This window comes from Scardinius erythrophthalmus, assembly GCF_964197995.2.
Source record: "Scardinius erythrophthalmus genome assembly, chromosome: 15".
Lineage (NCBI taxonomy): Eukaryota > Metazoa > Chordata > Actinopteri > Cypriniformes > Leuciscidae > Scardinius > Scardinius erythrophthalmus.
Window position 1 is genome coordinate 25,624,075 of NC_138235.1, and position 22,900 is coordinate 25,646,974.

Consider the following 22,900-nt stretch of genomic DNA (forward strand, 5'->3'; position numbering starts at 1 on the left):
TGACTTCCATGATGGCATTTCATTCTTCAGCCAGCTTCCCCTGTCCGATTATTTTCGTATATAAATATTTACATTCCAACCTTGACATTTTCCACCTTATCAAAAGGGTGCATTAGTGGCATTGTTACCTACATCACTCAGCAGCAGCTGATAAATTCAATACTCTGGGCGCCAGACAAAAGCCTCTCTTAATTTGGGTTCAGTGAGGCTGCAGTTATGGACAGGAGGGGCTAAATTGAGAACAAAGTAAATTGTCCTGCACGGGTTATAAGGTTCATTGGTTTCTGTCATAGTTTACAGATTGACTGCAAACCGGCAACTAATTAAATAGGGGCTGCTCTGACCAATTAGATAATGCAGTCATGCAAAGCTTGTGGCTTCCTTGAGTACATTAGAGCTGTATTGAATTGCTCGGTACCACTTAATGTACTACAATGAGGCTGTAATTGGGAAAAGCAACTTCATTTCTATTCTATTATGCCTTTTTATTGTAGTGGACGAAGACACAAATAAAGAAATCATAGTGACATTGAATTGAAAGGCTACAAAGATTTTATTGTGACTGAAAGACAAACTTCCATTACAAATAAATCCCAATTCAGTGTCCTTGAAACAATAAATAAAGTAAAAAATAAATAAACTATTAAATAAAATATAAAACAATTGGCCAAATCAAACATGTTTTTGTTTGTGTGGAAATATCCCCATGAGTGGGGTTCATACTGAGCTTATACAATTTCAATATTTAGAAAAAAGTCAGAACTAAGATAGAAGATCAAAAATGACAAATTTCCCTTTCCAAAAAGTCCTGCTATTATTACAGTTTGCCAGCATCAACGTCCCATTTAGAAAAGATTTGAAACACAATATCAACCGCAAACAAACACTAAATATGTCATTTCTAAATATGGAAGAACTCATCTGCATTCAACATCTAGAAATAATCAGAATAATGTGAAATTAACAAGGAACTGCAATATCAGCTGATTCTCTCCTCTGTAAATACAAAATAGCCTTGAAAAGGAGTTTAACATTGAAACAGAGTTTTTCCCTTAAAGGGAGGCTTGTATCTCCCCCATCTGAAACCCTACTGTGGTCCTAACAAGTCAGAGGAAATAATCAAGGAAGGTCGTAGCATTTCAGCAAAGCTTGGATCAGTTAATCATAAACCAGATCTGCTGAAGATAGTCTCCGCAATTCACAGCTCCAGGCGACTTTAATCTGCTGATACAAAATGAATAACAGACCTTGGTATATCATCCACATATCCTGGTAAACATAACTCTCTGTTTGATCATTTTCTTAGTTTGCAAGGACTGTCACTCAGTGCAAATATCTGAAAATCAGAACCGTGCCTTTGTTTGCAGAAGACCGCCGGATTACATTTTCCCATTTGATTTAGACCGACAATCTGTTCCAAGACAAAATTTTCTTCTCAACCCATTTCCATTTTGTCATTTCGCTCGCTCTTTGTTCCTTCAATCCTTAATGTCGTCATTACTGCAACCTTTCATAACGATAAGGGATGAGGCAGCTGCTGAGATTTCTGATTTAAGTGCTATTTCATGGCGGTGCCTCCGCTCTTCTTGTTTGCAGAGAAAACACAGGATTTAAGGAACGCCTTGCTGCTCCGTTTCATCTAAACCAGAGACTTTAAACTTGATGGTCCAAAGCATATAGCGCTGAGAGTGCAATTGTAATGAAAATGTCATCGTGCGAGACATAAAATCACGGCCAACTCAAGCATGATAGAAACCAGAGAGCGTTACAATCACCTTGATCTCAACGGAACATCACTAAACCCACATTTCTGGTATAGAAAGACCTGTTGGTCTGTTTTTCTCTCATGATGCTGAAGAGTTCAGTCAAGTACAGGGCAATACAGTGCCAGTTCTCCTTCAAACCCATTGGAGGAGCAACGTATACGATCTGAGAGTAAAGTGAGCGCTGAGAATTAAGCATGCATATGAAACTAAACAAAAAATAAAAAAACTAAACTAAAGAAATTACTATATTTTTGACAAGAAAATAAACATATGCATATGGTAAAAAATAAATCTAATATACATGGTTTGATGACCACATCAATAGCTTTTTGATTGTTTTACACTTCCTCCATTTCTGAGAAGTACATCAAATGCTACAAGTCTCCACGGCGGTGAGAGTCCATCTCGCTAGGCTGGAGGGTTAAGGCCAGGTCAAGGGCTGTCCCTGCAGTCCAATCCTGAGGCAGCTGAGAGTTTATTTAGTCCACAGCCAAAGGGTTTGGTCCCTTCGGTGCATTTTAAAGACAGTTCACACTGCAAACACACTCAGGGTGCTCGTCTGGTCCTTAAGCCCCAAGATGCTGTAGGCAATCCTCTTCAGATGGCCCGGCAGACGGACTCCGATGTTACGGATATCCCTGGGAAACAGAAAAGAACGTGTGAGAACGTGAGAGCTTGTCTTTTAAGCACAGTTTTTGCTTAATTTGTTTTTTTTTTTAGCCAAAGATAATACGCTCTTTAAAATAATGGTTCCAAAAATGGGTTTTTGCAGCAATGGCATAGATTAGAAGAACCATCTTCTTAATGGAATAGAAAGGTTCCAAGGATGTTAAAGGTTCTTAATGGAACCATGGATGGAAAATAAAGAGCCTTTATTTTTATAAAGTATACACAAAATTTTATAAAAATGAATATTTGCATTTTAGTCAATGTATTTTAGTTTGGTTCAAGTTGTCATTCATTCCTTCATTCACTCAAAAAATGTATCCTTTAGTTTCTCTTTTAGTTTTTTTATTAGTTTTCACAGTTTTAGTTTAGTTCCAGTTTTTTTTTTAGTTTTAGCCAAAGTTAATGCAAAGCTTTATAATAATCCATGTATTTAAAATTTAAAATAATGCATGTCCATTTGCATATTATTTTACTTGATCTTTGGAGTCATGAAAATCTATTTCAGTTTAGTTTCCCCAGTTAAATCAGTTTCATGTATAATCATATTCATATAGATTTTGCCTTCGTTTTCATCAAATGATAATAACACTGTACTTGAAAATGACACAATCTTATCTTTCAAAAAGTAATTTTGAAGTGAGGTTTGAAAAGTGACATGTTATCCAAATCCTAATTACACTTTTAATTAGCGCCTTGATGATTTAACAAGTATTCCCTTCACCCACTATGAATCAGAGCTGGCCGGCACAGTCAGCGGAGGACTTGTAAATAGTTTCTGGTTTTAACGAGTGCTACCAGATGACACCAGATGGAACAGTGCGCCATAAAATAAAAGACAAACACATCAAAGGCATTTCTGGTCCTCCACACAAAGTTCAGCAAGCTTCTAGGCTAAAAACACCCACGGGAGCTGAGCCAGAGGTCTTAGAGCTACAGTACGCTGTTACTACACTCCCAACCGCTTCATCAGTCAAACTGCCTTCTCCGTGAGGTCCAGCACTGTCGTCTCTACCTCCACATGTACATCAGCTCTCTCGTTCACCATCCCTACACTCTTTCATCTCACGTCCTGACTTTTAAGTCCAATCCTGTTGATGTGAGGGGGAGTAGCCGCATAGCCTCATGGCCCCAGCAGGCAGAAACAGTGGTTCCTGGCTGCAGTGAGAGCACAGTCCTCGACTGTTGGGAATGGGAGGGATGAGAGAGCCTGCCGAAACAGTGGGAGGAAGGGAGGAATAGCAGAACAGGGGAGGGGGAGAAGCATGCCACTATCCACCACATCGAGGCCACTAAAAACGAAGACTATTCTTTCTCTGCTGCCACAATGTTTTCCGCTCAACCTTAAATCAACGAGTAGCATTTTAAGCTGTAAAGACGCTGTTAAGTTTTCAAATTTTGAAGTAAAAAGTTACCGCCTTACTTGATTAAAAGTCTTAAAAAGGTTAAATTGTTGTTACAATATATGTGGTTTCCGCTCTCGCCAGATACAGTAAATCAAAAATGGTCTGCGGTGGTGCGAGATTATCCTCGTAACCAAAGCATGAATTTAAGCCACGTTCAATTACCGGATCCCTAAAACAAAAACATGGAAAATATTTATATGTTCTAGGAATTATTAAAAGTTAAAAGATACCATCTTACTTAAATACGATCTTGTCCTGACCAATCTGCCTCAGTGTAGGCTGTATGCCACAGGGAAGAGAACTTTCCAAACACTCTAAATTCCTTCACAAATTCCCAGAACTCTCAAATTATGTTCATCTGGGACTATTTTAAATAATGTCAGAATTGTAGCCTAACTAATTTTGTATTATACAGTATAAGAGAGAATGTTTTATTTTTGTGCTAAATTCGATACTGTATGTCCAAACATTACATATTTTAATATTGAGATGATAATAATAATTATTATTTGTATTATTATCATTATTTTACTAAATTATATAATAATAAATGAAGAGTTCAGATGCAAAAGCCTCTAAGTGCCATCTGAAAATTTCTTCTAGAATGATCATTTTTATCAAGCTTGTATATTTAAGTTCAGTAATTTCACTTAAATGACAATTAATAGGTAATTTTCATTGCCATTTAAGTGAAATTACCTGAATTTAAATATACAAACTTGATAAAAATGATCATTCTAGAAGAAAATTTCAGATGGCACTTAGAGGCTTTTGCATCTGAACTCTTCAAATAATAATACATTTATTTAGTTTTATTTGTGAACTTTCATTTATCAGTACACGTGGAGACCTTCTTCACAGCTTGCGTATTTATTTATAAATTAAATTAAAAATAGACTTTTCACAAAATATTTAATTTAATTAGTTCAATAAGTATGAAACATTTATGGGCAAAGAGTCATGAGCAAAATATTTGTTATATATTTTACTGACTGCACTGAAAAATACATATATTTAGAGACAAAATTTGAGCAAATTCAAAACATGAAATGAACCATGTTAACTATAGAAAGATCAATTTAATTTTAATCTACTGACAATCCTAGTTTCTTATTGGCCGGACGTCAAACATTCTATTTACCTGGAGCTCCAGGATATGACACACCAAGTAAGGCAGAAATCAATTCTGCAGGAATGCACTTTGGACTCTCTGCGTGATCTCATGTGATTGCTCACAGCTAAACTTCCCTTGATAGTGTGCTAAAGGACCGGAATGATGGGAACTTAGCAGTACTCACTCGCTCTTCATCTGCAGCACCTGCTCCATGCTGACGATCCCAGCTATGTTGAAGTTTTCACTGTACTGGCTCATCTTGATGGACTCCAACCACTCCGCCACAGACCTGAAGGGAGAGCCGTCTGAGCCACTGGTGCTGGGAAGCCGAATGGAAACTCTGACAAAAACAGAACACAAATACATTCAGCAAACCACACAGTAAGACCTTTTTTGCCTTTCCCTTGTTGTAATTGTTGGGTGGAAGAGACACACTTCGAGAGGAAAACCTGTCCGTTCAGTTTAAGAATCTGATAAAGATATGAAACTGTCAGATGTTCTCTCTTACACGCATACTGTGTGATAAACATCAGATGCCAAAACCATTCAGAGGTACCATTGGTACGTGGTGCATGTCTAAACTTTCCAGAGGAATGACTTTGTTTGAACCACCACTTGACTTGCATAAAATTGTGTAATAGATAGTGCATGCCTCAACTTCTCTCTGCAGTTCGAGTCTTGTAAAAATTCAAATGAGCCGTTTAAGAATTCAGAGTATGTGTTGAGCTCTTACCGAGGGTCAAAATCTGCTATGGCCTTCAGAGAATCTGGGCTCTTGAGGAGTTTGTCTAGTAGACTGACAATGTCACCAAAGCGAGGCCGTTTGGAGCGATCTTGCTGCCAGCACTGTAACATCAGCTGATACACGGCAGAGGGACAGTCCATCGGAGCAGGAAGGCGGAAAGCCTCATTAATGGCCTTCATTACCTGGAAAAAAAGATAGTCAGATAAGACATTTTGCTCAAAGGAACATCCTTCGAGACAAACAGCAGAGTTATTGTTCATAGCCAGCGTGGTGTGGCCAGTCCGTACCTCATGGTTACTCATGTCCCAGTAGGGCCTCTCTCCAAAGGCCATGACCTCCCATATGACAATGCCAAAACTCCACACATCACTTGCTGACGTGAATTTCCTGTAAGCTATGGCCTCTGGTGCAGTCCAGCGAATAGGAATTTTACCTCCCTGTTGGGAAAAAAACATATAAACAAGTGTCAGGCAATCCCTTGTAATTTCCGAAAATTCCTGAAATAATAACCAGGTTGTAGTAATAGTAAAATAAAGACATCTGGAGTTAAGTGCAGTTTCAGAGAACATTCAAACCACATATTTATTTGCAATATGAACTTACGCTGGTGGTGTAGGTTCCTTCAGGGTCATCCTCCAAAACACGTGACAAACCAAAGTCAGACACCTTGCACTCCAGGTTGCAGTTCACCAAGATGTTTCTGGCAGCAAGATCCCTGTGTACATAGCTCATGTCTGAGAGATATTTCATTCCGGCCGCAATGCCACGGAGCATACCAACCAGCTGGAAGGACGACATCTCGCCATCATGGTCCTGTGAAGAAATGAAAGTTTCATTTCTAGATTTTCTTGAGAATTTTGACTAAATGATTTACTATGTTACATCACTTCGCAAGTATGTCTTTATCATCTGTCATAATTTTTCTGTCTAAGTGATAAATTGTGACAAACGTACCTTCAGGTATTTGTCAAGGGCTCCATTTTCCATGTACTCAGTCACAATCATGGCATGCTTGACTGCAAAAGAAAAAAAACAGACATAAAGCGGCTTTACAACATAAAAAGTAAAACCAAACTGCACTCAAAGTCATTCAGAGGATAAAAGTCAAGTAATTAAAAAAAAAACTATTTTACTATTAATTTAATAAAAAAAAAGATTATAACTAAAATCTCTACCTATTTTTATTATATATTTAGTTTTAATTAAATAAAAATATGGAAAATAGTATTACCAATTTAATGCAAACATTTTTTTATACTCTAAAGTAAAAAAAAATCTATATTTTGTTCCTAAATTAAATAAAAATGTGCAAATATGTGTGTGTGTATATATATATAATTAATTAATATTTAAGTATATTAATGTTAATATTTAAAGGGGTTAATTTAATTTACATAATTGAATCATTAATCAAATTATATATATATAAAAAAAAAAAATTTATCTAGAAGAAATATTTTTTTAAATATTTATTTTAAAAAAGCAATAATTTTTTTTAACTCACATTTGGTGACCACCCCCTCCAGTCGGATGATGTTCTGATGTGAGAACTGTCCCATGATGCTGGCCTCACTAAGGAAGTCCTGCCTCTGTTTCTCTGTGTAGCCTGGCTTCAGCGTCTTTATTGCTACCGCTGCTTCTTTTCGACCGGGAACTTTTAGAATTCCTCGGTACACCTCTCCAAACTCACCTACAGCACAGCAACACAAACCACCAAAGGGAGAGGCATCAGATAGGCAACATACCAAAGGGCAACTCCTTTATCGTGTCTCATGACAAATAGGGGTTATTTAAAAACATGAAAAAAAGACACTTGGAAATATAACCAGTGGTGCTAAGGCCACAGAGATTCCTATGAACGGTTAGTAAGTGGATTCATGGGAGGGGGTCAGAAAGGGCATGAGAATTTGTGTACAACAAGCAGACACAAAGTGGACAAGGGCCATGTCCTGTGGGCGGCTTGAGAGGGGAAACGTGACCACGGCACACTGATCTTCTTATTTAAAGTTGATGTTAGCCTATAAACACTTTAGGATTTAAGACTAATTTAGCGGTTGTTTGTTTTATTTTCAAGTCATGATTAATTACCTAAGGTTTTTTATAGTAGTACTCCTCCATGTGGGATATGAAAAAGAGCTCTAGAGCGGGTTAAGAAAACAACACTAATTCAATCTGAATGACATTGGGAGGGAAAAAAACATCTCTGGAGGAAATGACTACAATAAAAATATTTCAGCTCTAACATGTAAAGCTCGAATTAGACAATATCAATGTTCGCCTTGTTTAAGCTGTCACTCCAATGAACTGTAAAAAAGCTGTCACTTTCAATGAACTGTAACATAACTTCAAAGTGCTGAAAGAACCATCCCCCAGAATGCATTCAAAACAGCCCCACAGCGGGTTGTCAAACTTCCACGGATGTACTAACCTGCTCCGATGACTTTCTGCTTGGTGACGTGACTAGGAGGGATCTCGCTGGCAAACTTCAGCACTGCAGTGTTGGGATCTTCATAAGTGTGAGGATCAACGTAGGTCTTCAACGGCTTCAACTGATCTGGGTCGACAAGAATTTAGGGAGAATTTAAGAGGAGGAAAGGGACAGGGTTTTAAAACAAGAAAGCCAGCAAATGAAATTCAATGCCACTAACCTGGGCTGGAGAAATAAGTGTCCTCTGGCCCTTGCCTGGTGTGAGAGTTTCTTCGGCTGTAGAAGAAAAACAGCTCAATGAGGCCTCTTTTTGTTTTTTTTAGCAAACCGACACATTTCTTTTCAGACTTGAGTTTGAAGAGCGGCTAGCGCTGGACTGGCTCCATTCAGTCGAGGAGTGTTTAGGAGGGAAAAAAAAGCGGTCTGTGTTTGCCAAGTGGTGACAGAGGTCTAGGTTATCACAGGAACTAGAAGGGCTCAGGTCACCTTCACAGAACCGCTACAAACCCATCGCTTCTTATCTTACACAATATGCCTCTCTGATTCAGCTCCTTTCAAACATGCCTCTTGTTAAGATACACTTAGTGAGCAGTCAGCGGACAGTTAGCAAATTGATTCTTCCTCAAAATTGGTAAGGAGCAATTTCAGTAAGAGTGTGAGAGCGGTGAAAAGGAAACAGAGAATGGATTTTTAAGGAGAAAGAAAAGGAGCGGCTTGAAGGAGTGACTGGGGGAGAGGCACAAAGCTGGGTGTGTGCGTGAAGTGCTTGTTCCTAACCGTTTTCGCAGAAGCAGGACCACTACCACGATGAAAAGCATGACGCCTCCCCCAATCGCTGCCCCAAGGATCACTGCTGTGTTTCCCGTTTTTTGAGCTGGGAAAACAACAACAAAGCAGTCAGGCAAATGAATCACTCAAGAATAAAACAACACACTCCATAACATAAAAGAGCAAGCAAACATTATCTGTCACTTTAGTACAAGTACGCTGTTCAGGCTAAACAGAGCTTTCTCAAAAATTACAACTTTTTGTATTTTATAAAAAAAAAATATGAATTTGCTTGACAAGCAGCCTGTAGCAGCCATGAACATTATTTTCTACAGTTACAGGTGGTATTGGGGGGGGGGGGGATGGGACATTGGCATTCTAGAAATCATTTGATTGAACATATATCTGTGTAGTGCAGAATGAGTCATCAGTATTTTTGGTTCATTTTCCAATAAGAAAAAGGCTGCAAATTTTAAATAGTTCTGTTAAAAGTGAATTTTGACCGTGTTTAGGTGTATGCAACCATATAAATGAACTAAAATCCAAATACTTAAAAGCTACAAACATATCATTTTGATCCTATAGGGTCATTGAAAAGTGAAAAAAAAAAAAAAAAAGTCCTAAATAAATAAATGCATCTGCTCAAATGCATAATTGTAAATATAAAAGCAAACATTGTGACTTTTTTCACCTTGGGGGAGTGTTGAAAACTCCTGTTCCTTGCTGTAGCTGCCCGAGTTTCCCTCTGAGCTAAGAGCTTGGACTTTAAACAAGTAAACAGTGGAAGGAGACAGATCAATGATCTTAGCCGAGTTCTTGTCCAGCACCAGAACAGTGTATGTAGTGACCTTTCCACTGGCCTTCTCCTCATCATTTTCCTGTAGACGTGACAATGAAAGGAAGATGATGAAATGGAGAATAACAATGCCACTATCACAGATCAGGATTTGCAGTGAAGTATTAGGGCTGAAAAGGATATTGTTACTGACCTTCTTGCGATACATCAGCTCGTAATGTGTGGCAACTGGCTTGGCACGGTGAGAAACAGACCACTGAAGCGACAGGCTGGTGGGGCTACTTTCAACGAGGTGCAGTGCAGTCACTTTTGGGGGATCTGGGGATAAAACAGCAGTTAAGTGTGAGTCTCTGAAGTATATATGTTTGTTCGTACTGCACACTCAAAACTTTCAAATCTGATCTACAGGACTAACTGTGGAATGTCACATGGGTAACCATTTGAGAAAAGAGTTGGGGGAAAATGAGTTTAATTGGAAACAGCTCTAGTAAACACTGTGCACTTAAGATGACGTTGTGAAAAAAAAAACTTGAAATCCGATCTGACCAGAGTCACCGTACAGACTATAATTCACAATATATCTGATTTTAATCGGATTTCAAACCACAAAATGGAAGTAGATGGGTTTGGGTTTGTAAACATTAGATTGTGTTTTTTTGCTGTTTAGACTACAAAAAAAGATTTGAGTAAAAAATGAACAAGAAATCAGACTTTTTCTGCATGTTTGAGCATTGCCTAAAGTATTTAAAATATAATCTTAATCTTTGATTTCCAAAAAGGACAAAACAGAATGAGGAGAAAAAAACGCACTATAGTTCAAAGGTTTGGGGTCGTTAAGATTTTTCAAAGATTTTGAAAGAAGACTCTTAGGCTCACTAAGGCTGCATTTATTTGATCAAAAATAGTAGAAACAATTTAAAATAACAGTTTTTTATTTGAATATATTTTAAAATGCAATTTATGCATGTGATTGCACAGCTGAAATTTAAGTATCACATGAATCTTCAGAAACCATTCAAATATGATGATTTGGTGCTCAAGAAACATTTCTTAATATATTATTGTTAAAAACAGTTATGATGCTGCTTAATGTCTTTGTGGAAACAGTGATTCTTCAGGATTCTTTGATAAAAAGAATGTTCGAAAGAACAGCATTTATTTGAAATAGAAATCATTTGTAACATTATAAATATTTTTCCAGTCACTTTTGATCAATTTAAGGCATCTTTGCTAAAAAAAAGTATTACTGACTCCAAACATTTGACCATTAGAGTGCAAAAATGAAAACAAATACAAATTACACTACTTAAAATGATTCAACCCATTATTTCCAGTGAATTTTTCCTTCTACCCTTGTGATCAATACTGACCTGTATAATGTAAAGCGGTGTTGATGCTGCTAATGGCTCTCTTATTGCTGAACTGAGACACTCCGCTCCGAGCCTCAACGGTGAAGGTGTAGTTCAAATGGGGCTCCAGTTCACTCACAGTGACTTTGGTCTCCTTCAGGTCAGAGTTGCTTGGGTCGAAACGCACTTTCTCGGCACAAGACTGACACGCCTTCCCCTCACACCGTTCGCAAACCACAGTGTAAGTGATATCACTGCGGCCACCGGTGTCTGCAGGGGGCCTCCATGACAACTGAAGCCTGCCTATTGACATCTGAGCTGTGGTGGCCTGCAGACTCTGAGGAGCGGAGGGTAAACCTGAGTAGACAAAGAGCAGACAAGCCTTTTATTTACCTGTTCACCTATACTGGTTTAGTTAATCCCTAAAGAAAAGAGTGACAGAGAAAGGATATTGTAGGTAAATATAAAATGACAGGAACTGGCTCATGACAGCAATGAATGTTCAAGGTAGACGTATTGACTTCTCACCAGAGCAAGCGGCTGTCTCTGGGTCCTCAGGTGCTCGATAAAAGCCCTCCTTGCAGGAACAGCTGACGGCGCCACGGCCCGAGGGCTGGGTGTTTTCTGGACAGGGTTTGCAGGCCTCACTGGACACTGAAGATTTGAAGAAGCCTGGCTGGCATTCTGCGCACATACACACACAAAAAAAAAACACATGCATGATGACTTGGATGCGGATGAGAGGAAACTGTGCAATTAAACTGCTCACACCGTATATGTCAAGTGATCATCTATGTATGAACACAGTAAATTAACCTCCTTTGAAGATGTTTTTTTTCCTCTACAGTCTTTCTCTTTTTTTTTAGCTCTGTGCAAGAGTGCGCAAAGTTGACAGAGCAAGACTAAGCACACTCCTACTCATCCTGTGTGTGAACCATCCCCCTCATTCTCTACAAACAGGACCTGTCATCCCACATTCCAGCCCGGTACCTCCGCTCTCAAAACTCAACCACGAGAGAAAACAGAACAAAACCAATAAAACCAACAAACAGGGTGAATTCTGCATCTAACAAAGGATTTAATACAAAAGAAATATTTTGTCAGCCAACTCTTGTGGATATTTTATGAATATTTTGCATTAACATATATGGACATACAGTGGCTCCAAAAAGTATCTAGAAACTTAAGGCCACACTTAAAAATATATTTATAACTTTATAACAAAATATTACATAATGTGGCATTTATTTGCAGGGCAATGACTCAAATGCTAAATATATTGTACAAAATGAAGTATTTGGATATGCTTTAGATATCAAACATCATTGAAACTACACCTCTGGTTACTCTTCAAGGTGTGAACCTGTGTGAACTTCAGGGAAAATGACATCATACATGCACTAACAATCACCTTGAGATCAGTTAGTTGAATGTCATTGAAGTAAATAGTTTAAAAAACAAAGTGAGATCATACATTAAGTATGAAAAATGTACCCCCCCCCCCAATAATTTTAATAATTAAATTAATAATTACTGCATTCTATTATAAAAAATTAATTAACGCAAAAATCTTCGATTTTTGAAAAAAAAAAATCTTTGCAAAAAGAATTTGCAAGCATGCATAAATTAAGTAATTCAGACGTTTAAATGTATAAACAGGAAGAAAAAGAAAGGTGTCCACGGAATCTGTCTAGAAACATTCCAACATGCCCAGCTCATGTCCTTCCGCTGTCCAGAGTCTCATTCAAAATCCACCACCACCCTGTGTACACACACACACACACACAAACACACACACACACACACACACACACACTGCTTCCGTTCTGAATCTGGCTCTTTCGTTTCTTGGAGCAGCCACATACAGGACCATTTATTTACTTTATAAAGCAGTGATACCTGGTTTTTAGTTTCAAGTGCAAGTTTTATCAGTCAAGAGACAAGCTGAGACACACGCAAGGCATAGATTATAGCAATATTACACAATACACCATGTGTCTGATCAGGTGAGATATTTGTACTTGTGTGTTGAAATACAGCCAGAGGCAAAGACCGTGTAATACTAGAGAGATGATTAAACATTTGCCCAGAGTAGTTTCAGTATTAGACTGAGAGATTAAATGGAAAATATAGGTCTATATAAGTGAGGAAGTCTATCCACACAGTATAAAAAGACAATGCATTCAATTTCCACAGAACTGAATTCTCTTTTCTAAGCTATTTTGTGTGTGTGTGTGTATTTTTATCCAACTATTGTGATTGTTGTGGATGAATGTAGACGGTTTCCCTCAAATTCAGTGTCCTGTCAGTGCAACCACAGATGTTGTGCATTACGTGGATTTTTAAGTGTGGGTAAAAGTGTCAAAACACTCTTTGCAGTCATTGTATTTCAGTAGCACAGTGGCCACAAACTAAATCATTGTTTCCATTTTCTAATGGTTTGTTATCTGAAGATTTGCCAAACAGTTATAATTACAGAGTAGGGTGCTTCCTCCTTCCTGAATGCTTTGCATCAATTGAGGCCTTGTTTTGGGTTGAGCCACTTGCTCTCACTCACAGGAAGGGGGTTAACGGTGGTATACATTACCTCTAATATTTGAGAGCATGCATTCTCTTATTTCAAAAGAAAACTCGCAGCATGAAAAGAATTCAGCATGGCAGCGAAGATCGAGCCAATGTGTTATTTATTCCTTCTTTCAAGTCGACTCCTCATCTTGTTTCTGTGCCAGCTGTTGTGGAGACTTTACTGCAACTCATTAACGCACCCCTCTGCGGAGGTGGGGATAGTGTGGGATAGACAAGGGGACTGAGGGAGAGACAGAGAGAGGGATAACGAGTCCTGGTGGGATTTGAAAGGAAAGGGGGGAGTAGGGAAAGAAAAAGAATTGTCCTATTCACAGTGAAGGGGGCCAAACAGCTGCTGCTGCGAACCCCGTTTCATATAGCCCCCGTCTCAGCTCTCCACTCGTAATCTCCAAATTCTTAAGTCCCCTTGCTTGCCTCATGGCCACATGTGAGGGTCTAGCACAACATTCGGCAGCCCATTCACTCCGGACAACAGGCACAGAAAGCCACTCGGGGCAGCGAGAGAGAAAACACTTGTTTCAAATAGTGTAGATGCCACATGACGCGTTAATACGCTGGCTGGCTTCTTAACAGCCACGGACAAAAACCTGACAGCGTTTTGGAGCGCTGCTTTAATCCTTTTATGCAAAGAGTTTACAAAAGAATTTGAACGACTTGAAACTTTTATTCAAAACACTTTGTGTAACGAATCAGATCTATCAACATTTCAAACCAAAGGAAAACAAATTTGGTGTAGGATTTACTTTGAATCAAGTTTCACTTAATTTTCAAATTGCTAGTAAATTTTACAATTATTCAATAATCACATTACACACACATACAGTATATATCACAGAAATAAAAAATTAAACTATGTATAATAAATAATTGTTGTTTTTTTTTAGGGATGCACAATATAAAAAGACCATATCGTGCTTCGGACGATATTAGACTATTTTTATTTATCATATCAGTCAATATTGAATATTTGAATGTGTAAGTCAATATTGGATATTTAATTGTGGATGGTGTCTTTCTGCCTATTTTTTTAAACAACAAAATAATTCATAAATAAATGTAACTAATAATGTTGTAATTTCTAAAATCACTTAATTTAACTTAATAACAAATAAACAGCAAGCAACACATTGAATTAAATGTGAAATTTTGAAGTAGAAAGACTAAAAAGGAAATTTCTTGTAAAATGTGCTCCAGTAATTTGTTGTCATTTACAACTTCGAAAAATCTTTTTTTTTACAGTGCATAGTCGATTGCATTCTAAAGTTAATGTGGCTTTTTAAATCCACGCTTCACTTTCCAAAATACAGCCGGAATGTGATTCAGCGCAAGGGGCTTTGTCTTCGCATTTTGGACACAACAGGAAGCAGGAAGCACAAGGCTGACTCGAAGCTTCCTTCCTAAGGCAGCCAATCAAAGCATGCAGGGACAGAGAAGGCGAATGTTGGACATGCTCTGGAAAAGAGAATTAGCTCAATCGCAAAAATCGTAATGAGAGGTCAGAGGCGAAAGACGACTTATGGCTTTTGAGGAATGTTGATTACATTTATGTAATACAAACTTCTCAGCAGAGATGCATAGATGTGTCGGTCGTCTCTCAGTGCCCCATTTCGCTATCTGGCACCGAGGGCCCAGACCATAAGAGCCTCTGAGTGACTGTTTGTTTATTGTGAGAGTAGTTGGATCCTGCTCGCCGGTGACCTATGGGGTCTGTGATCCGTATGGGTTGAGTGGAGCAGTCGGAGCGAAGACTGATGAGAGGGTGACGTTAATGGACGGATGTATGGATGGATGGGTCGACCGAGAAGGGGAAGGAGGGCTGAATGAATGACTGTTTACATGGCGGCGGGACAGCGCGAACCCCTCCAGGACAAGAGTTTGACGGGGGGGGTTTCGAATGAGAAAAAAGAAAGAAAAACAAAAGGCCTAGTCATTTAAACCTAGGCACGGAGGGGCTTACATGTAGCCCTAGGCAGAGTTGAGTTAAAGTGTGCTGCTCCGCCAGGTGTTGATGGCCAAGTAAAACAAACACCGCAGCAGAGTGAGTGCGGACAGCGGCCAGGGGCTCGTTTCACAGGGGAAGAGGTTAAAATTCAGACAGAGAGCCTCTGAAAAAATAAAACATGTACACGTAAGAAAATTAAGATAAAGATAGCATGGTGCAATCATAAACATTGGTTTTCTGTGGCCTACACTGAGGTGAAGACAAATTTACAACTCAGCTATGTGCTGCTAGATCTAACTATACATATATATATATATATGTGTGTATATATAGAGAGATTTTTATATAGGTTCTTTTATATAAAATAAATATAATAAATATAATAAATATGTAATATCAGTTCATCCCTAAAAACATTTGATTTTAGAAGGTTAATATGCATGCATATTACAACATAATAGCTTGCACTAGTTTCCACATCTCTGAATAGTCAGTGGAGTGGTTCTTATGGTCAGACGGGACAAAGCCAGAGCTTTGAGTGTGTGTTTGTATGTATGGGGGGGGGGATGCAGTGGTAACATGAAGCCAGCAGGGAGGGAATAGTCTCTAGGTGTGGTGAGAGCATTAGTGCAAAGGATTATCAACCCAATGGAACAGTTGTAAGAGAATTACATCTACGCTTTACAATTCCACTCACTCTTTCATCTAGTCGTTAAGAGACACAATAAATGCTCTAATCCCTCTCTTTTCACACTTTTCACTCATTCTAAAGGAAAGAGGGCAAGAGGAAGAGAAGATGACAGAGCACAAAAGGACACAAACATTGAGACCCATCCAGAAGATTTGTTAATTAAGAAAGGAGTTAACTAAGAAACCTAAAACACGAATCCAGTGAGCACAAATAGTGATCTGGTTTGCTCTCATTCTGGCCCATGCAAAACACTGGCCCATCGTCCAAACTTTGAGATGACAACACATACGGGTAAAGTCTGGTTTAGGCCAAAAATGTGAAGTAAAGCCATAAACAAAATTCCTTAAGTGGAAAATGAATAAGTGAATGAAGCCAGTGACAATTAAAACCCCTGAGCGGACGAGTTGGAGGGTCACCGAGGATTAGCAGGCCTCCGGTTTCCGCTATAGCCTGTCCTGTTTCGGGGACGCAGAGCTGACACAGGGGCAGGAAACTGCTGATCTCACACACTGGCAGCACAATACACTCAGCACATGCACACAATCCTGAAGTTAACTCCTTTAATGTGAGAGTTGCAATGTATACATCTAACCTCAATATTCCACCCCATTGGTCCACCAACTATTTCACTGAAGGAAAAGAAACAAAATTATATACACAAAAATGGCAGAATTGTATGCAGCTGTTTTTATCACATTATTAAGGTGGAAGAAATCCACACAATTCCCTCCTTCTGGTGACTCACTTCAGTGAACTCCTCCTAGATGGTCATCGTGAACATTTTAATTCCACATGAACATTTTCAGTTCCAGTGAGTAAAGTTTCATATAATTAGTAAGTTTCAGCAGTCATCATACTGAAATTAACAGAAAAAACATGTCATCCACTCTAGTTTCATTTGATGTTGGCACATGAAGTTGACACAGGATCAAAGAAGTCAAACAACCCCATTTGGAAGTGCTCATCATTATCTAAACTTGCCCAGGCAAATGCTACAGCAATGGAAAGAACCGGCAATGGATTGTTGCGGTTGACTGCTAGTTAAGTAAGATTAGGAATCCCAAAGGTGGAGATAAATGGTTTATGTGGCTTAATACTGTAGGTGTAAGACAGCAAAATATGGCAAAAGAAGAGAACATAAGTATCACACAAAGCAGAGAATAATTACACCTCAGGGTACAGATCATCACAACTTTCATCAAATTTACTTAGGATTCTGGTGGAACACTGCTAAACTATATTTAGTGCAAATAAGCTAGCACAAGAATTTTTTTTTACTTGTAATCCAGATATCTCACTTTTGGAGGATGTTTGTATTCTCTTTCTGCACTGTCGCCCAATGGCTCGCGGTATTTGAACGGTGTGTGGACTTTCTCAAGCAAGGAATTCCAAAATTTCACAACCTTTTGACCGTACACATAAATGCATGTGAGTCGGAGTTAACGTTTATTTAAAATGCTTTTGCATGTAAACTGGGGATGGTCTAAAACCATCTATTTGTCTTTGGGAGACAGATGGGGATAAGCAAAGCTGTTTATTTACAAGACACCATTTGAAATCTCCCAGAAGAGTTACAACAGTGTTTTCTGGGCCGTGTGAAAGTGGATGTTTAAACTTTCAATACATGTCACTTCCAAGACCTGCAGTCAAGGCCTAAAATAACATATTGTCATCAGAACAGCCAATAACAATAAATATAAACCATGCCTAGTTGGTTTAATTTGGGAAAACTCAAGGGATCACAATCCGTTTGGGAGAGGCTATAACGGTGGGACAAACTAAGAGCAAGCGAGAAAGAAAGAGAGAGAGAAAGAAAGAAAGGGCCAGAGTAACAGGATAGGAAGCATCCAAAACCAGTACTTATGGCTCTTGAGGACACACACCCAAGTCAATTACTACCCAGCCAGTCACTCACCACACATTATACACACAACTCTAACTTGGACACTCATAACTCTCAGCTTTAGCTTGTTCCAGTGCAGAAAAAAAAAAACTTCTTTACTGTAAAACACTAAGCTTGTTCTACAGAAATGTTACTATGGAAGATTCAAGACAATCCGTCTTCATCAGTGTTTAATTTTTCCTATAGATCAACAATATGGAGGCCAATAGAAGTTTGAAACGTTCCAGAAACTATAGTTATCCAACTCTGGCAACCTCGGTTTACTGTGAGTGACAGGGTGTGGGCATGAATTCCCAGCGCAGGTCAGGCAGCAGTCTTTGTGTGGTCAGTAAAGGTATGTGCTCTTTTATTCGTTACGACTGAGAAAGGGTCTGTTTTATTAGTGGAAAACAGCATCAGCGTCAATACTGAAACCGCAACACCGCGTACATGTCTGATATTTACATTTTTAAGAAATCTCACCAATACAGGACAGTTTGCCATCCTTTTATAAAAATTAAAAGTTGTTTGACCCCACCCACACATTTACCATAGTTCTCTGACCTGGCTATTTGACAATGATTGCCTTTAATCAACAGTACATCCATCAACATGAGTCAGCTCTGGCCTGGAGCTCTCCCCAGGGAATTCCACAGGCCGGCAGTAGTTGGGAAGGCTCCTTAATAAACCTAGCAGGAATGCATCAGTGGAGTGAAAGAGGCACTGGTGGAGGGAGGGGGGAATGTCTCTGAACACAGCACTACATTGTTCTGCTACCTTTACATTCCATTCTCCACCTTTCCACTACAATCTCCTCCCTCTTCAATGTCTGACACTTTATCTTTTCCCATTCTAAACCATGCACACACACCTGTTCCCACAATTCCTAGTCTATAAAACAAGGAATGTGTGCTAACCAAAAAAATGCATGTCCATGAGCTTGGCAATGGTAACGTGTAACCGCTACAATTAAGAAATTGTAACCCAGATTGCCTATTTGAGAATCTGCTATCATTTGAGTTTCATTTGCTTGCGTTTTACCTGTCACTGCATGTGGCTGAATTGTGGAAATATGTTAAAGTGTTGAGGTTAGAGGACGTTTAAAACTGAATTATTCTAAACAAGTTCCAACATGCCAGTGCTCTCATTTCTGCAGTCACAAAGAACTTTAGGACTGTCACTCACTTGGTTGAACTCGCTCTGGTGTGGCAGGGACAGAAACACAAGAAAAAAAAGTGACTGTGACAACAAGAGAAATTGTCACAACCTCAAAGCTAGAATTAAATCTGTCACTGAAAGGTTCTGCCTAAAGCACAATAGGTTTGCAATAGTCGTTGACGTCTGAACTTGTGTTTCAAAGAATGCTGGGGGTTATGGGAGTCAAACGCACAGTGACGAAGAGCAAACAGGTTTCAAAGCACTTGAAAGTTTAAAAGTTCCAGCATGAACAAAATAGTTGATGAGCAATTTTTTCCCAAAAAAGTACAAGCATGTATGGAAGCAAGCATGTATGGAAAAGATGCTGGCGAGCCACTTAAAATGTGAAAAAACTGACTTAGACTTCAGTTATATAGTATATAATCAGTGCCTTGTATAGTAAGGATAGATAAAATCCACAATAATACGAAACATTTTTATAAAATAATAGAGCAATTCATATAATGATATACTACGAATGAAATGTTAATCACTATCCATGTGGAAGTATATTCAAATTCCTGACCCAAACCAGAAATTTTAACTGACAACAGCTGGTGCTGGCCTCGATCTGTAGAAACCAAACAAAGAAACGTATGTCTTACCTTGGCATGCATCGTTCATGGCTTCGAACCCGGGTCTGCACTGGCATTGGCTCACAGGTACCACCCATTCCCCTTCCGTGGTACAATAAATGCGAGGTTGGTCATCGCTTACAGCATTTTCGACACAACTGCCAGCCACCTCCCGCAGGGCTTGGTTCTCTCCCCCTGCCACTGTCTCAGGGAACGCTGCCAAGCTCTTCACTGTTGCTGGACATGTTTTATAGTAAACCCTGACAGAGTAGATGGCTACGCAGGCCCCAATGTCCTGGAAGGCCAGGTAGAAGCCCTTCCGAGAAAGATTTTCCACTACTTTTGTCTCAATGTTCATCTTCATCTCCCCGAGGCTGGATATTTCATCTGGAGCAATGGTGGCCACCTTGCGGAACTGGCCTTTGCGGAAAGCAGTGCCGATGTCCGCGTCAGCCTCAGAGGTGTACAAGTTAAAGGTCTCCTTGCAGGTGAGTGAGTCTGCATTGAAAGAGTTGCAGTCACGGACCACGAATCGCAGCTCCACGAAGACCCGAGAAGCAGTGGGGTTGCGCTGGATGAACGTAGTACGCAACCAGTTGTCTTGTTCTCGTTCCTCCACGTTACATATATAATAGTTATACAGCAGAGAGCCGTTCACAGCGCGCTGGCCAATCTCCCACTGCAACGTGAAATTAAAAAAATGGATGTTAGCAATAAAGTCAAAACCAAGATTGTGGAAAAAAATTTCAAAGAAAAGATGCCAGCGAAGGCTGAGAACAAAAATAACACAAAATGTTCTGACCATGGAATTTTAAGTAGTAGTGAGGATGCTGGTCAATTACCCACCAACTTCTGGCAAAGAACAATGCGGCAGTCTTTCTACTGCATGACTGATGTAATATGCTGAAACATATCTCTTCACATGCAGCATACATGTGTGTTTTTAGCTCTTATTTCATGTGTTACCGTGGTTTTAATTACAGGAGAGGTGCATTGTTTTCGTAGTGTGTGGCATGGCAGTAAAATGGTCTCTGCAACGAATGCTTCCAAATAAAAGGAACTTTGTGGTTTAAAGCATTGCATACGTTTGAAAGACATTAAACTCTTTAAATAAGCAGCAGCTCATTAAGAGTGCAATTAACTTTCTATAAAATTGAACACGCTGACACCTTGTTCACATTCTTAATTTCTCAGCTTTTTCCACGACAGTCTGAGGGAAAAAATGCTTTGCATTTAATTATTTAGTGTGTATTTGTTTTTTCCACATTTTAAGGTAGATGTAAACCTTCAGTTTTAGACTGGCTATTAATGTGAGGACGACTTAACAAGTCTGTACTTGCCATATCGGATCATTCCCTGATGAAAAACCCAGTAGCTCTTTTGGAACAAGGTTTTGAAATACACTAGCTGGTCTAAGATTGTCAACCCGCTACCATTCAATACCCAGCTTGACAACCCTATGACCAGTAGCGTTTGTTGCTAGTCCAAATTGGTCTCCAAGCTAAAAAAAACAACAGCTACCATGTTCTAAAACACATCCTTTTGATTTCCAAACCAATTACGCTTCTAAATTCTAGTTAACATTATTAGTTAACGTCACAAAAAGCACCATATGCGCCAACCTTTAAAAGTTAATTACACCCTCAGTTTTACAATCCCTAACACGGGGCTTTAAAATCGCACGAGCTACAAGTGTTCAGCAGGCAAAGAAACATCCAAACCTTTTCAGGAATGTTTTAGAGGGTAAAAAGTCTGAATTATCCTTAAGCAATAACGATAATAAAAAACTAAATAATAAAAACCTTATCATTTTAAAATTACGTGAAATAAACGAAAAGAAATGCAGAAAAAAATGAAGGCTCGTATGAAGAATAAACTCACCCCGTGCTCAACAGGCGATGTCAACCAACCCAACTCTGCTCCCGATGACACCATATCCAACAGCACCTCTGTGACAATAACGGGAAAAAATTAATAATATATATATTAAATATTTTTGTCCGGATAGATAACAACAGTTATCCAGAAAGCAGCAATAAAGTAAATGCATACAAGCACACCGGGTTACAACTAACGAGGAAATAATGTTTAGCCTTCTACTGCTGCTAATAATAAAACACATTTCAGTTCGTAATAACAAAAACAACATTTCATAATTTATAACAATAAAAAAATGTTCCGTGTTACAAGGTCGTACGGTTAATTATTTCTCGTCGCTAAGGAAATTTCGCACAATGATTTACTTCAAAACTATAGCCTACTGATTTGCTTGCGTTTGCGTATGATGCATTAAATGCCACTTATAAAATCTAAAATAGCCTACTAAAATGCACAAAATTTTAAACAATTTCAACATTAAAAAGTGTTTAAATTCACAAAAATGAACAAATTTGCACTGGATCGACGATGCATGATATATTATTATGCCGACTACTTGCGTTGTTGCAATTTTAGCCATTTAGGTATAGCACTTTTAAATAGTTTAAGTCATGTGTGTGAACCTGAGTGAGAAGTTTTAGAAAGTCTCAGAGAGACTTACTTACCTTCCTTTTTTTGAAGAGAAATAAATACAAAGTTCATAAATACATTGACAAATAAAACACGCTTAATCCGTCTGTAATCCATGTTGTGTTCGGAGTGGACAGTGATGTTGGCTGCTCCACGCTCCACGCTCAATCCAGTTGCTGTTCCAGTTGCGCTCTCGACAGACTCATTGAGAAACGCGGAGCGTCATGAAACCCCGCCCGCTGGAATGTGATCAACGTCTTTATAGGAAGGGGGGGTGGTCATGGGCATTAACATGCATGAGTTCTGTCCTGGGACCCCGCCCCTCACATTTCTCATAACGTGTAACTTACCTGTAAAATTTACAGTGTACCCAACTCAATCTCCCTCATAAGTGGGGATTTTGTACTGTCCAATATCAAAGATCTTGATCTTCTCAGCTGTACCTAACAATTGAAATCATACAACAAATGTCATCATTTTT

General features: G+C 38.9%; 1 protein-coding gene across 1 annotated transcript; it reads right to left on the reverse strand.

Moving 5' to 3' along the window:
• Window positions 1–529: 529 nt before the first annotated feature.
• Window positions 530–22,617, reverse strand: epha2b (eph receptor A2 b). Its single transcript, XM_081387135.1, has 17 exons — window positions 22,455–22,617; window positions 21,793–21,860; window positions 19,942–20,590; window positions 11,567–11,722; window positions 11,060–11,395; window positions 9,883–10,007; window positions 9,585–9,771; window positions 8,903–8,999; window positions 8,346–8,401; window positions 8,126–8,251; window positions 7,202–7,387; window positions 6,652–6,713; window positions 6,301–6,510; window positions 5,985–6,134; window positions 5,686–5,879; window positions 5,137–5,292; window positions 530–2,404 (listed from the first exon to the last, which is right to left on the reverse strand). Exons 1-17 carry the CDS (start codon window positions 22,534–22,536, stop codon window positions 2,296–2,298), a joined length of 2,949 nt encoding a protein of 982 aa, XP_081243261.1. The 5' UTR covers window positions 22,537–22,617; the 3' UTR covers window positions 530–2,295.
• Between the last annotated feature and the right edge of the window lie 283 nt (window positions 22,618–22,900).

Coding starts and splice junctions, on each gene's coding strand:
- epha2b (XM_081387135.1), bottom strand. CDS start 22,536: ATGGATTACAGACGGATTAAGCGTGTTTTATTTGTCAATGTATTTATG. Junction 9,000..9,584: donor GTTTTCAACACTCCCCCAAG/GTGAAAAAAGTC, acceptor TTGTTTTCCCAG/CTCAAAAAACGGGAAACACA. Junction 5,880..5,984: donor GGGACATGAGTAACCATGAG/GTACGGACTGGC, acceptor CTTTTTTTCCAG/GTAATGAAGGCCATTAATGA.